Source organism: Monodon monoceros, unplaced genomic scaffold, assembly GCF_005190385.1.
Source record: "Monodon monoceros isolate NGI ecotype Baffin Bay Population unplaced genomic scaffold, NGI_Narwhal_1 Super_Scaffold_3, whole genome shotgun sequence".
Classification (NCBI taxonomy): domain Eukaryota; kingdom Metazoa; phylum Chordata; class Mammalia; order Artiodactyla; family Monodontidae; genus Monodon; species Monodon monoceros.
Window position 1 is genome coordinate 86260906 of NW_021703780.1, and position 15067 is coordinate 86275972.

The 15067-nt window shown below is 38.8% G+C and overlaps 1 protein-coding gene across 2 annotated transcripts in view; it reads right to left on the reverse strand.

Annotated features, from left to right (window-relative positions):
* Positions 1–15067, reverse strand: part of CNTN3 (contactin 3) — a 217451-nt gene that overhangs the window by 47518 nt on the left and 154866 nt on the right. Inside the window, exon 12 of one of the 2 annotated variants that reach the window (XM_029244095.1) lies at positions 297–301. The exons of the other annotated variant lie outside the window; for it this stretch is intronic. Within the exon in view, the coding sequence (XP_029099928.1) occupies positions 297–301 (5 nt within the window). The remainder of the gene's footprint in view (positions 1–296; positions 302–15067) is intronic. 2 annotated transcript variants of the gene reach the window in all.

Here is a 15067-nt window from a genome sequence, read left to right on the forward strand (position 1 = left end):
GATGATCATTTACTCTGCTCAGCAATATATAATCTGCGCAGAGATCAGTAGGGGGACAGCTCATCTCTGTTGTAAACCTCATCAGCTGGGGCAGCTAGAATGGGGACAGGCAAGCCAGCTTACATGACTGGAGAGTGGTGTTGGCTGTTGGCTGGGAGTTCAGCCATTCTCTTAAGGTAGACCTCTCCACCATCTGCTTGAGCTTCCAAGCAGGAATTCCAAGAGAAATTGCACCAATAGAACAAGGTGGAAGTGCATGCATTTTTATGAGCTAGCCTCAGCAATCAGAGCATCACTCCTGCTTTTCTTTATTGATCAAAGCAGTCACAAAGGTCTACCTGGGTTCAAGACAAGAGGCATATGTTTCACCACTTGATGGGGAAGACTGTCAAAAGTCACAATGAAAGACAAGCAAGTGGGGTACAAAGTGTGCTTTTGCAGTCATCTTTGGAAAACACCATTGGACACGTCCCTCCAGATCCATTCTGTACCTGCCATACTGCTTCTTTTGGAGGCAGCTGACCTACACGGACTATATAAAATGGTGCCCTTACTTTCTGTCTTTTCCTTGGGTTCCTCCCATCAGGAAATCTGAGGGAGGGAGAATAGTGAATTCGTGGTATTTGTTTATCAAGGTTCATCCCTGCATGGTTGTTTTACTCTGACTGTGCCAAGAACCCAAGACAGACTTTAAAACAACCCCACCAACTCTGATCTAGATGCCCTTTCATGTCAGGAGCCTATGTGTGAGCCAGAGAAAGGATACCCGCAGTCAGAGAGAATAAAATTACACTCTCTCCCAGGAGAGTTGCTCCCAAAGAGATCGCACCAACTTTACTACAATTTCAGACCAATGTATTCCCACAGTTATCCTGATACTCTGGAAATAAATAAATAAATAAATGTATATATATATATATATATATATATATATCTCAAAGTCATATTTAAAAAGATGATAAAAAAGACTAGCTTGGATGCCAAATCCAATATATCATTAGACTATTTTTTTTGTAAACAGTTATGATCTAAAATTTTAAAGTCAGTATTAAAAAATGGTTTACAAAATCAGAGTGTGTACTGTTATAAAAAACAGCTTAAATTCCTGGGTTTTGTGTCTAAAATTTTAAATTGCCCCGAATGAGCCATTTATTCTTCACTTTCTTATTCACGTCCAGATCAATTAAATGGTATAATTAAATACTGTCTTGCAAAGTAGAATACTTTTCTTTCTGAAATTGGAGCATAAAAATCCAAGCCACTATGGACAATTACAACTCAATAATAAAAAGGCAAATAACCCGATTAAAAAACAGGCCAGTCACCCTGACTTCTGATTTTCAGTTGGCATATAAGCAGTTTAGCAGTCATCACTCTGTTCTAACAACAAGTAAAAGCTGAAGTAATTCCGCTTCGATCTGACAGAGAAGTGAGGCCATGGAAAAAACCACTGCCTTCAAAAGTGGAGAGACAGACTGACAAATACAGAGAAGCACAACTTACTGGAGCAGAAATCCGCCAGCAGAAATTTCCCTGGGAGCCAAGACTGGGGTAGAGAAACCCAAACTGTGATGGATGAATTGCTGGAGGGTCAGCGTGGACAGGTCTGAGAGCTAACACTCCAGGGAACCCAGACACAGGTGGTTCCCCATACTTTTCTGAGTTTTACCTCCGGGAGCTCTACTGGGTCCTCACACTGCATGGTGAAGAAAGATCCCCTCGTGTTTCTGGCAGGGGAAGGGAAAATGAACCATTGTGACATAAGCCAGAGCACTCTGTTCTTCTGAACCAAGGTTGTCTTTAGGAGAAACTAATTTACCAGAGCCTAACCTGCTGGGGTTTTGTAAGAGCCTAATACCTCTTCCTAAGAAAAATACCCAAATCCTGATCCCTCTAGCTTCCCACACGGGGGAAGGGAAATACACAGCTCCAGTACCTCCAGCCATCCTGTCTCACCAGATGGGAAAGGAGGAGATGAAGAAGCACTGTGGAAGTTCACAGTCCAGGGGCACAGGCTCACCAAACAGCAGACCAAGTCACAGGACTGGAGAACACTTCCTCTCACCACCCCACAGACTCACCACGATATTTGTAAAGGCCTGCTCACTGCAGTTCCTTTCAGCTACTACACATGATGCACGCCTTTCAACAGAACAATTACCGGGCATGTGAAAATGCAAAAAACACAGTGTTAAGAGGCTGAATACAAATCAGAACAGGCATTAGATGTGGCATGAAGTATCAGACGAGAAATTTTAAAGAGCTATGATTAATATGCTAAGGGATTTAATGGAAAAAATAGATTGCAAAAAGAAATGGACAGTGTAAGCAGAGGGATGGAAATTCTAAAAAACAAAAAAGAAATGCTAGCGATCAAAAACACTGTAAAGAAATAAATAATGGCTTTCATGAGCTCATTAGTAGACTAAACATGGCTGAGAAGACAATCTCTAAGCTTGAGGATATGATGATCAAATCTTCCAAAACTTAAAATGAAAGATGAAACAACTGAAAATAAAGAACAAAATACTTAAGAACTGTGTAATGGAGATATAAGAAAGAGAAGAAAGAGAAAAAGGAAGAAAGTAATATTTGAAGCAGTGGTGACTGAGAATTTCCCAAATTTATATTTGAAATCAAACAACAGGCCTCTCTCCAGAAAGAATGAAAATGATAGGTCAGAAACACGGCCCTCCATAAAGAAGGAAAGAGCATCAGAAAATAAATAAGTGAAATATTCCTAATTTATCTAATAGATAACAGTTTTTTCAAAATAATAATTCACTGCTAGGAGGAAAGCAAAACTAAACATACTCATACCATATGACCCAGAAATCTTACTCCTTGATATGTACCCAAATAGAAAACTTATGTCCACACAAAACCTGCACACAGATGTTTAAAGCAGCTCTACTCATCATTTCAAAAACTTGGAAGTAACCAAGGTGGCCTTCAGTAGGTGAGTGGATAAACTACTATATCCAGTCAAAAGAAAAAAGAGCTATTATGCCATTGAAAGATACGGAGAAAATATAAATGTATAGTACTAAGAGAAAGAAGCTAATCTGAAAAGGCTACATACTACGTGATTCCAACTATAGAACATTCTAGAAAAAGCAAAACTATGGTGATAGTAAAGATTATTGGTTGCCAAGGGTTGGGGGAGGGAGGGATGAATAGATGGAGCACAGAGGAATTTTAGGGCAGCGAAACTACTCTGCACGATGCTCTAATGGTGGATACATGTGCTTATACATTTGTCCAAACCTAATGAATGTACAGCACCAAGAATGAACGCTAATGTAAACCACAGACCCTGGGTGATAATGATGTGTCAATGTAGGTTCATGGATTGTAACAAATGGACCGCTGTGATGCAGGATATTGATAGTGGAGTAGGTTGTGCACGTGTGAGGACAGGGGTTGTATGGGAACAACTCTTTGTACTTGCCGTTCACTTTTGCTGTGAGCTTAAAACTGCTCTAAAAATAAAATTCATTAATAAAAATAAGTTAATAAAATACTTATTAATAACAAGTAAAAAATAAATAAAAAATTTACAAGTCACAAAGGACCACATCCTTCATGATTCCATTATATGAAATGTCCAGAATAGGCACATACCAGAGCAGAAAGTAGCTTTGCGGTTCCCTGGGGCTGGGACTGTTTGAAGGTGGAGGAGTTGGGGGAATTATGGATAATGGGTGTGAGGTCTCTTTCTGAAGTAATTAAAATATTCTGAAATTGATGATGGTGATGGAGGCACATCTCTTTGAATATAGTAAAAGCTATTTAATTGTATACTTTAGTTCAATTATATGAATTATTTTTCAATAAAGGTGTTAAATAAATAAGCCATCCTGAATAAAAGATAATGCTATGATTAGAAGACACCATTTACCTCCTCATTCAGTTTGACTGATCTGTTCATTTATTGGATTTATTAGATTTAAGCCTTTTTTTTTTCTTCCCCCTGCGGTACGCGGGCCTCTCACTGCTGTGGCCTCTCCCGTTGCAGAGCACAGGCTCCGGACGCACAGGCCCAGCGGCCATGGCTCACGGGCCCAGCCGCTCCGCGGCATGTAGGATGTTCCCGGACCAGGGCACGAACCCGTGTCCCCTGCATCGGCAGGCGGACTCTCAACCACTGCGCCACCAGGGAAGCCCAATTTACGCCTATTTTTGACAAGTCCTCTTTTTCAGAATGTATTCATGAGCCTTAGCCCCACCCCCTTTGCCAAACAAAACCAAACCAAAATTATAAACTGCTAGTTCTTTCCTCTGCCTCCAGAGATGAGATATTTTAACTCTGCAAATCACAGATGCAGGTAAATATCTGTTAATCACAATTTGGAGGATCTTAAGTAATCATAATATCGAATGAATTGTTTCTGACTTTCTTAGAACTTTCTTTAGAGATTTTTTTTTAAAGTATCTGTACATAATGGTGTTTCGATTTTCATGTGCTGGTATATACACAAACATATTTACAGGTACACAAACATACACATTACTGTCTCTTTGATGGTAGCTTATAGTTTTCAACTGGCTAACAGTAGGGTGGGTCCAGTGGTGGAATCCCAGTATGTCCTAAGCTCAACAGTGAAGAACTGACAACCCCACCCCTGAGAAAAAAAAGTCAATTCCTAAGAATTGGAGTGATGTCATTTTATGGAAGGTTTGTAGGGGAAAATATGAAATTCACAACAAAATCTCCCTGAAATCTTCTTTAAACTCTCTCCCAAAGTTTCTCTCCTAGTATCACTAGCCTATCTAACTTCCCCGAAGTTTCCTATGTAACCCTCCTGGAACACTAGTTCTAAAATCTTCATATTTCCCTTCAAATTCCTACAGCTTGAATATCCCATTCAACCCAAGAAAAGTTATGAAAGCTATTAGGAAAAGAAGAATACAGATTTTTTGACTACATGAAAATGAAAACTTTTACTCTATGAGTGATAAAATAATAGACAAAGTTAACATAAAAGTGACAAACCAAAGGAAGATATTTCCAGTGAATCACACTAAGATATAATTAATAGCTTGACTACATAAGGACCTACTATAAATCTGTAAAGCAAAAGGCTTGACTTCTAACGGAAGAAGTGAGTAGAGGATACAAATCTGCAAGGTATGGAAGAGGGACAGGAAATGGCCAGTACACACTGTGAATTTGCGTGTAAGTGAAGGATTTCCTGCTGTGACCTAAGGAGAACACTGTCCAATGGACACAAAATATACATGAGATGAAAATCTATTACATGCAAATGTCAATATCATTACTGTGTTTCTAGCAAAAATAAAACAAGTCTTATCTGGTTGATGGTTGTCTTGAAGCAGTGTATGTTTTGTTTTTGTAACTTTCGGAAGTCATTCTCTATTGCTAGATTTAAAATAATTTTTTGAACACTCTTCTACACAATAACCCAGGCAGCTGGGCTATTGTGAATTTCTCTAGCTAGAAATTAGGTAATTTTTTGTTTTCTGCAGAAGTAACGATGCATTTCATGAGTCAGTATTAAGCCCCCAATTTTCTTGATTTGGAGGAGCCAGTCATAATTCTGAATCTTTCTTAAGTATCCAAATTACTAATAAGCAAAATGGAGAGATTCTCCATCTTACTATTAATCTGAGAAATGAGAAACTGTTGATAATGAGATATCACTTCTCAACCATCTGTTTGGGAAATTTTTTATTTAATAAATAAAGGGAAAAAATCATGTGTGGAAAAGAATGTGGGGCAACAGGCACCTCCTGCTCTGCTGATGGGAATGTAAATTGCCGCAGCTTTCCCAGAGAACACTTTAGAAGCAATCCTACAGGCAGTGCTAGTAGCAGTAACAGCAACAGCAAGAACAACCGCAGCAACAGCTAACATGGGTTGTTCTGAAGTATTTTATACACATACCTCAGAATAAATGACTATTATCATGCCAGTTTTACAGATGAAGAAACTGAGGCAAAGACAGATTAACAACAGTTCATAGGAGAATGAAATAGGTTTTACAAGAGATGGAAGTTTGAGCTCCGATGTTTTAATGATGCAACTATATGTATAATTTCTAGTCCTATCCAGCAATTCATACCTGAACAAATACCCCCCAGAAAACGTCCTGGGAATTACTGACAAGGTGTCATTACTCTTCTTTCAAAATACTGTTAACTATTCTTTTCTTTACCTAAATACTCTCAGAATTGTCTAAAGTGGTGCCTGATTGCTAGTCACTTTAGAAGCATGGGAAAAAATCGAAGACAAATGAAAAGCCTTACAATATAATAACTGCTTTATTTCATCTAGGAGCACTGATTTTTTTTTTCATGATTCTTTCCCTGTCTCACTCCACATCCAATCCATCCAACCATCCATCCATCCACCCTAAGAGAAAACTGGAGTTGTCTTTATTTAGGCCTTGTGTACTTGTGCAAATTATTAACATGCATTTTATACATCTTTTGAGGGACCTTTTTGTCTGTTATACTGCTTATTGGTTACTGTTGATACATAAGTAAGCTATTACTTTTTGTGAATTTATCTTGTATTCCAGTAGTTGACTGAACTCTGATTATTTTTTTAAAATTTTAGAGTTGATACTATTGGGTTTTGAGTAGCCCTGATATCATTTTGTAAAAATAATGGTAATTTTGTTTCCTTATTTCTAAAGTTAGACCTTTTATTCTTGTTCATCCCTTACTGAATTGGCCCAAACACCTCCAAATGGTTTTAAAGTAATGGTACCTGTGTGCATTCTGTCTTATTGTTGATTTAAATAAAAGTATTCCTGATATTTCCTTTAAAGACATTTTTGAGATGTGGAAGAAGTATTTTTCTGTTCCTACAACTGGTCATTAATTTTATTGAATGTCTTATAAATGCCCATTGAGAATACAGTGGTCTATTTTATTATGTCTATTGATATGAAGCATGCACATTTCCTAGATCATCATCTAGTGCTTATGAAAGCTGACTCTTTCAGTATGATGTTCACTTGTTTTTTGCTAAAATTTTATTTAGGTTTTCATACTATATTCATGAAATCGATTCATATTTACTAATTATTTGTTATCTTGCCAGGTTTTGTTCTCAGGAATATGCTAACCTTACAAAATAAATTGAAAAGATTTAAAACTTTTTATATTGTCAAATAGTCTATATAACAATTTATCTACTTCTTAAAATCTTAAATTACCAGTAAAATTCTAGCCTTAGAATCTTTTCCTGTGGGGGAAATGGGGGGGGTGTTACTAATTTACAATTTTTCATGACTATGAATCTACTTACCTTTTTAAATTCTTATTAATTTTGATCACTTATATTCTCCCCCAAATTTTCTACTTAATTGGGTTTTCATACATATGACTTGAACATGGAATATTCTGTTTATTTTTAATTCTTTCTCACCCATTACATTCTCTTTCTCATTTCTAATTTTAGCTGCTTTAACCTTTATTCTTCATTAATATTTTCCAGAGCTCATCTATTGCTTTTGGACATTGCTCCATCCATCCATTTATTCTTCCATCTCCTTAATATATAGTTGTTTTGTTACTTTCTTTCCTAAAATTTACAAGGGTATGAAAAAGATGAAAAGGAATGTGTATTTTCTATTTTTAGGATCAATTTTTTATGTGTATCTGTTACTTCCATTACAAAATAGTATTAAATTGTGTTTCTGATTTTTGGCAAATTGATCTGTTGATGGTTGAAAGAGGAGCTCTCAGCAGACTACATGACAATTTAGTTTCTCATTTTCTCTTTGTTTTTGACTTGATATATTTTAATGGTACATTAACTGGAATATTATGATTTATGATTATTACCCCTGCATGGCAGAGCAAACTTTTTCCAAAATAAACTTACCATTTTTACTCTTAAGGCTTGCCTTGAATTCTTATTATTTTTTAAATTAGTAATTGTTACCATATTTCTTTTTGTTGAATTTGACTGATAAATATTTGCACATCTTTTCATGTACAGCCTTGGTTTTTGTTTTAACTCCGCTGTCTTTATGGGTTTTAATTCAAGTTACATGTTACTTGGTTTGACTTCTGCTCATCTTCTTATAAATTTAAATCTTACAGGGTTTCCACTAGGGGTGGATTGGACCATTCATCTTAACATTGTACGTAATAAACGCAGCCCTGGGATACTAATCATACCCTAGGTAGGAACTGAGACTCTAGGATGCCTGGCTGAGCAAACAATGAGTTAGTGAAATAAACTCAACTTCAACTCTTTTGTGCATTTCCCCGTTTCCAATAGGCATGGGAGAATCTTTGTTTTTTCATCCCCAAATAGCTTTGTGGGAGGGGCTGGGCTTCAGGGATATATGCTCAAGATGAATAATATTAATTCCCCTGGTCTAATTCCCAACTTTTATGGACTCATTACTGGATGTATTCTCTAAAGGATCCTTCCAAGTCAGTTTATATTTTGCATTTGGACAAGATATAAAATTTATAAGACACTCTAAGTGGGAGATGTTTACAAACGCAGTGTGTCACCACAGGTAGTGTTTGAATGAGTGCTTTACCTCAGTTCTGTATTTACAATGCACACAAAACCTCTTACAGAATTTTGTGTTGTAAAATAACTGCTATTGTCAAACTTTCAGTTCTCACACCCAAGTAATTCTATGAAATAAATCAAGTCAAGGTGACCATATTGTATGACTATACACAAAGGATTTCTTTCAAAGATACTCTTTTCTGCCACTGAGAGCTGGGAAATACATCAGGTCTCAAGCTCTCAAGCACTAGACTGAGATTGCGGCCTGTGGGAGATAAAGCACACCGAAAGCAGCCAGTTCAGTGAGTCGCAGATGGGCTGTCACTGCTAAACCTCTTACTGCTTCCAATGACTTTTATCCACACACATTCTAATTCATCATAGATCCAATCCCATAAAAGCTCTATAGCGAAGAGCTTTTAGCTCTATAGTGAGCTTGGCTCTATACATTCCTCATTTCCAAAGTATCTGCCGCACATCAAGTTTATCAAAGCATAGCTATTTAAACATCCTTACAATATACAGGGAACTTCTGGGGTGTTCAGGTTCAACAGTTCCCAGCTACAGTCAGTCTCCATAATGTAATATGTCTAAGTCCAAAGGTTAGCTTATCAAGGCAAGCCAAATTATTCTTGAATGCTCTTAAAAGCATACTTACATTTCCAGGCCCCTAAATCCTCAGGTACCAGCCAAAAATGTTCTTTCATTTCCCTTGAATTTGGGGGCTATTATCTCCTTTTTCCTGTCAGTGGAAGCTTCGATATATTTAAAAGCTGAGAAAGAAAGATGTTATACTGGGAACTGGGTGAATGATGCAATCTCTTTTTTTTCTCTCTCTCTCTTTTTTTTGTTTTTGCATGGAGTGGAATTCTGTTGGTTAAACATGGCTGTGATAGAATGCTACTGTAGACATATTGTCGGGACTGTGTCTCTTCCTATTACTGTGCATATATGAAATTTATATACACATAACTACATAGATTCTTACCTATATATGCACAACTACATATGGAGATATCGAGATATAGCCCAAAAGGAGAGAGCACAATGTTCCTGGAAGAGGGACCAGTGTGTGCAAAATCTTGTGGTGGGAGGGAACATGGCAAATACTAAAAACTGATGTGAAAAGAAACCAGAAAATGGGGAACAGAAAGTTAAGTTACTCATGCAAGGACATCATCTAGTAAGCAACAGAATCTAGACCACACCTGTATCTGAACCCAAATCCCCTGCTTCTCTAATTACACCACACTCTGCCTATAACCAAGATTTGCTTGGCAAACAATGGACTTAAGTGGATGCCTTTTACTGCTGACTTATTTATACAGCGCTGATTTGTCCCATGGAACAAAGCCTGTGTCTGACCCATATTTCTCCTCTGTGATGTGTCAGTTTGCTTTGGACGCTTGGCTTAATAAGCTCTTCTGAATGCTATACATTCTGGCAGTGCAGAAACCTATAACTGCTGTTGAGACAGGAGGGAAAGGGACAGGATACAGCCACTAGATAAATGAAGAAGGGGTGCAGCCCTTAGGATGTGATAAAAACTGGCTGGAACCGGCTGAAACCAAGGTGGCATGGAGAACAGTCTGGTCCTCGACCTTTAGCTCATTATACCTTCATTTTAATACTAAAAGTGGCCCAATTCCTGGAGATCCTCACCCTTTCCTGGAATAGCAAGAATATTCCTCCTACTCTTTAGCATGTGATATTACTCAACCCACAAAAAAAGACCAACCCCAGGCCCTGGGGCCACTCTCACTTTCTAAGCAGGACCGCATTCTGCCTATGGAATGTGTCCCTCTAAATAAATTTGCTTTCACTTTACTTTGGCTCACTCTTGAATTCCTTCCTGTTTGAAGCCAAGGACCCTCACTTGGAGGTCTGTCCCAAGGACTTGAGCGAGTCCCTGGATGTGACAATTTCCCCTCCTCCAACACTGTCATCACACTCCTTTGGCATGACACGCAAGTCTACACAACAGATCTGATCTAAATTGGAGCTTTTGGATTTTCCCCAAAAGGTGTGGGTTTTTTTGTTTGTTTGTTTACAATGAATGAATGAATATTGAATACCCAGAGTCGTCTCAATGACAAGTGGCTGAAACAGTTGAAAGCTGTCAGTTAGATTTTCCATTTTCTAAACTACCCACCCTCTTTTTAAAACATGGCTCCTACACTATCCAGCTTTCTAAGCAACCTTCCCAGTTACCGGCTTCTCTCTCCCTCACATTTTGTTGCTTTTGAAAACAGGGGATATATCTATGAACACACTGGGATAAAAGACAAGCAGACTTCCTAGGTATTAACGTGAATGCTGCAATGAATACACAGAGGACAAGAGCTGTTGTATGATTCCCTCCTCATGCAGTAGGACAGCAATTTACTTAATTGCCTGTGCTTAAGGGTAATGTCATCTTGTATGGCTTACATTTTATACTGATGGGAGAATACTAAGTTACTAATGGCACAAGTCAATAAAAAAATTCATAGGCCATGAACAAACATGTTAGAAAAAGACCAGAACTGGCAAGTGATAGGGTTAATTCATGCAGTTTCATGTTTCAGATACTTGATTCCTGTAGAGAGATGACTGACTCAATACCTTACGTAGAACCTATCAGTAGCACAGGAGCAGCTAAGTTAAAGTATTACCTTGAATATATTTAATTCCAAGACCCTCTTAGAGAAAGCAGCCATCTAGCTCAGTGTCAGTGAAATGTTTGTTTGAGGATGTTTGATGCATATTAAAATCAAACTGCTGGGACTTCCCTGGTGGTCCAGTGGTAAAGAATCTACCCTACAATGCAGGGGACTCGGGTTCCATCCCTGGTCAGGAAACTAAGATCCCACATGCCGCGGGGCAACTAAGCCCATGCACCACAACTACTGAGCTCGCGAGCCTCAACTAGAGAGCCTGCGTGCTGCAAACTACAGAGCCCACAAGCTCTGGAACCCACGCGCCACAACTAGAGAAGAGAAAACCGGCACGCCACAAGTAGAAAGAAGCCCGGGCACATCAACGAAAGATCCTGCGTGCCGCAACTAAGACCTGACACAGCCCAAAATAAATAAAAATAAATAAATTTAAAAAAATCAAATCAAAGTACTTTGGGTTTTTAGTCTTTAAATGTGTATTTCTTTAGCATTAGTGCAGACGAAGGACATTGTATTGGATACAATATTATCAACAGTTCACGATTGAGGAGATAAATCATGGTGCTATCTACATTATACAGCAAAGGCAATTAATGTTTCAAATCAAATTCTTTATGAATTAAAGTTAGGGCAAGAGCTGGGTTACAGCAGTGAAGGTAACATTCTAGCCTTTTCTTTTTTCCCTTGACTCGTCTCCAAGGAAAGGCAAATGATAAACCCTAAGTATGGAGTAAAGAGTTGGCTGAGGATACTGGCATATGCCTTTTCCTGTTGTGACAGAAGAAATCAGTGACTTAAAAAAAAAAGCATTTAAAGCAGCAGTTCCACTACTGGGCATATACTCTGAGAAAACCATAATTCAAAAAGACTCATGTACCAAAATGTTCATTGCAGCTCTATTTACAATAGCCCGGAGATGGAAACAACCTAAGTGTCCATCATCGGATGAATGGATAAATAAGATGTGGTACATATATACAATGGAATATTACTCAGCCATAAAAAGAAACGAAATTGAGCCATTTGTAATGAGGTGGATAGACCTAGAGTCTGTCCTACAGAGTGAAGTAAGTCAGAAAGAGAAAGACAAATACCGTATGCTAACACATATATATGGAATTTAAGAAATAAAAAAAAAATGTCATGAAGAACCTAGGGGTAAGACAGGAATAAACACACAGACTTAGAGAATGGACTTGAGGACACGGGGAGGGGGAAGGGTAAGCTGTGACAAAGCGAGAGAGTGGCACGGACATATATACACTACCAAACGTGAAACAGATAGCTAGTGGGAAGCAGCCGCATAGCACAGGGAGATCAGCTCAGTGCTTTGTGACCACCTAGAGGGGTGGGATAGGGAGGGTGGGAGGGAGGGAGACGCAAGAGGGAAGAGATATGGGGACATATGTATGTGTATAACTGATTCACTTTGTTATAAAGCAGAAACTAACACACCATTGTAAAGCAATTATACTCCAATAAAGATGTAAAATAAATAAATAAATAGAAAATAAAAGTAAAAAATAAAGCATTTAAAGCAATAGTAAAAGAAATGTCAATGGTTTGCAGCAATTGGTTAAGTTCTTGAAAGCCTTGAATCAGTCAGAACAATTTGGAAAACTAGAATTTCGAAAATGGAGTAAGCCAGATAATAGAACATAGAAACAGCATTGAAATTGTACTTAATTGTGGCTAGGTATCTAAATATCGCTTTTAATTTAATTTAATTTTTTTAAAGACCAGCTGTAGTGGGTCACTAGGGCTGCTGTAACAAAGTAACACAAACTGGGTGGCTTCAAAAGACAGAACTTTATCCTCTTAGAGTTCTGGAGTCCACAAATCTGAAATCAAGATCTCTCTCCCAAATTTCTAGGGTAAGACCCTTCTTCCCTGCCTCTTCTAGGTTCTGGCAGCCCCAGGCATTCTGTGACTCCATCTTCACAGGGCCATCTTCCTTGTGTCTATATTCTCCCCTCTGTGTGTTTGTCTGTGCCTAAATTTCCCTCCTATTACAAGGACAACAGTCATACTGGATTAGGGCCCATCCTATTCCAGTATGACATCATCATAACTTCACTACATATATCTGCAACAACTCTTTCCAAATAAGGTCACATTCTGAGGTACTAGTGTAAAGGACACTCTTCTGTATCTCCTTTACAGTCAATACTATACGCACACTCGGAACACGTCACATTTCTGACACCAGATGTGTGTGTTTTCCACACCAAGCAATTCTCCAACACCAGGTGGGGGGGGTCCCAAAAGTCAATTCAATTCTGATACTATCTGCCTGGAGTTAGCATCAGATCCATAAGTTAAGGGCTCAGCCCCCTGAGACTGGCCCCTCTTCAGACACCAACTGCAAGTCTCAGATTGTCACTTGTACTTCCGACCAACCACTTATAAACTGAAGTTCCCATGGCACTCTCCTTGGGTTCAGTAATTTGCTAGAATGGCTCACAGAACTCAGGGTAACATTTATTTACTTTATGATACTTTACGTATCATAAAGGATACATATTAAACAGCCAGATGAAGAGACAGATAGGGTGAGATCCAGAAGGGTTCCAAGTACAAGAGCTTCTATCCCAGTGGAGGTGGAGTGTGTCACCCACCTCGCGTGTAGATATGTTCACCAACGCAGAAGCTCTCTGTGATGAAAAGTACTTTACTTTCGGGATTTTTATGGAAGCTTCATCACATAGGCCTGATCGATCATAAATTCAGTGCTCAGCCCCTCCCTCCTTCCTGAAGCATGGAGGGGCTGGGCACTGAATTTATGATCCAGGGGGAGTGCTGAAGGTTCCAAGTTTCTAATCATGGCTTGGTCTTTCTGGTGACCATCCTGAAACTATCCAGGAGCCCACAGCGTCACTTCATTAGGACAAAAAAATATTTCATCACGCAGGAAATTCCAACGGTTTTAGGAGGTCTGTGCCAGGATCCAGGGGCAGAGGCTAATAATCCTATTATTATTAGCCTCTACCACAATCCTATCACAACTAGGCCTTAGGATTTGAACTTTTCTTTTGAGGAAACATAATTCAAGTCCTCACACCATCCTTTCAAGTTGCACACAATCCTAACACATTAATAGGCCCCATGTATATACATATATACATTGAAGAAGAAATATTGGTGGTGGTTTTTTTTTAAATTTTTTTTGACCTGGCCATGTGGCTTGCAGGATCTTAGTTCCCCGACCAGGGATTGAACCCGGGCCATGGCAGTGAAAGTGCCAAGTCCCAACCACTGGACAACCAGAGAATTCCCAAGAAATATTTTAAAATAAATATAGCTGAATTGACCATCATATCGCTTTGTCCATAAGGAGAAAACCCAGACTCTACTATGATGTACCACTGACGTCTTAGCCAAAATGAACGAAGCTAAACCCTGTGTCAAAGAAAACAGGACTGCAAGGGAAACTGGCCTTGTGACGATGGATTTACAGACATGTGGCCAGGTGCGAGGCCTGCTGTTAGTCTGTGCGGTTCACAACACTGCGTTCCTTCTTAACAGTTCTCCTCAAGGTGTCTGTTTTCCCTTGAAATCTGTAATTCTTCCTCGCATAGAACCATCGCAAACGAGGAGACAGAATGAAACAAGAGAAAGTATTTGTGTTTTGGGGACTCACAGATCTAGGCTTGGATCTAAGTTCCACAACTAGCTAGCTCAGTGGCCCTGGACAAATTAATATCTTTACAAATCCTTAGTTTATGCACCTGTAAAAGGGCAATGCTTACCACTGACATCCAGTGTCATTGCAAGGATTAACTGGGATGAAGCACCCGGCCTGATACATGGAAGGCATTTAGCAAATGTGACTTCGTTCAACTTCATAATATATCACGTTGAAAATAAACAGTTGTATAAGAACACTTTCCCTTCTGTGGAATAC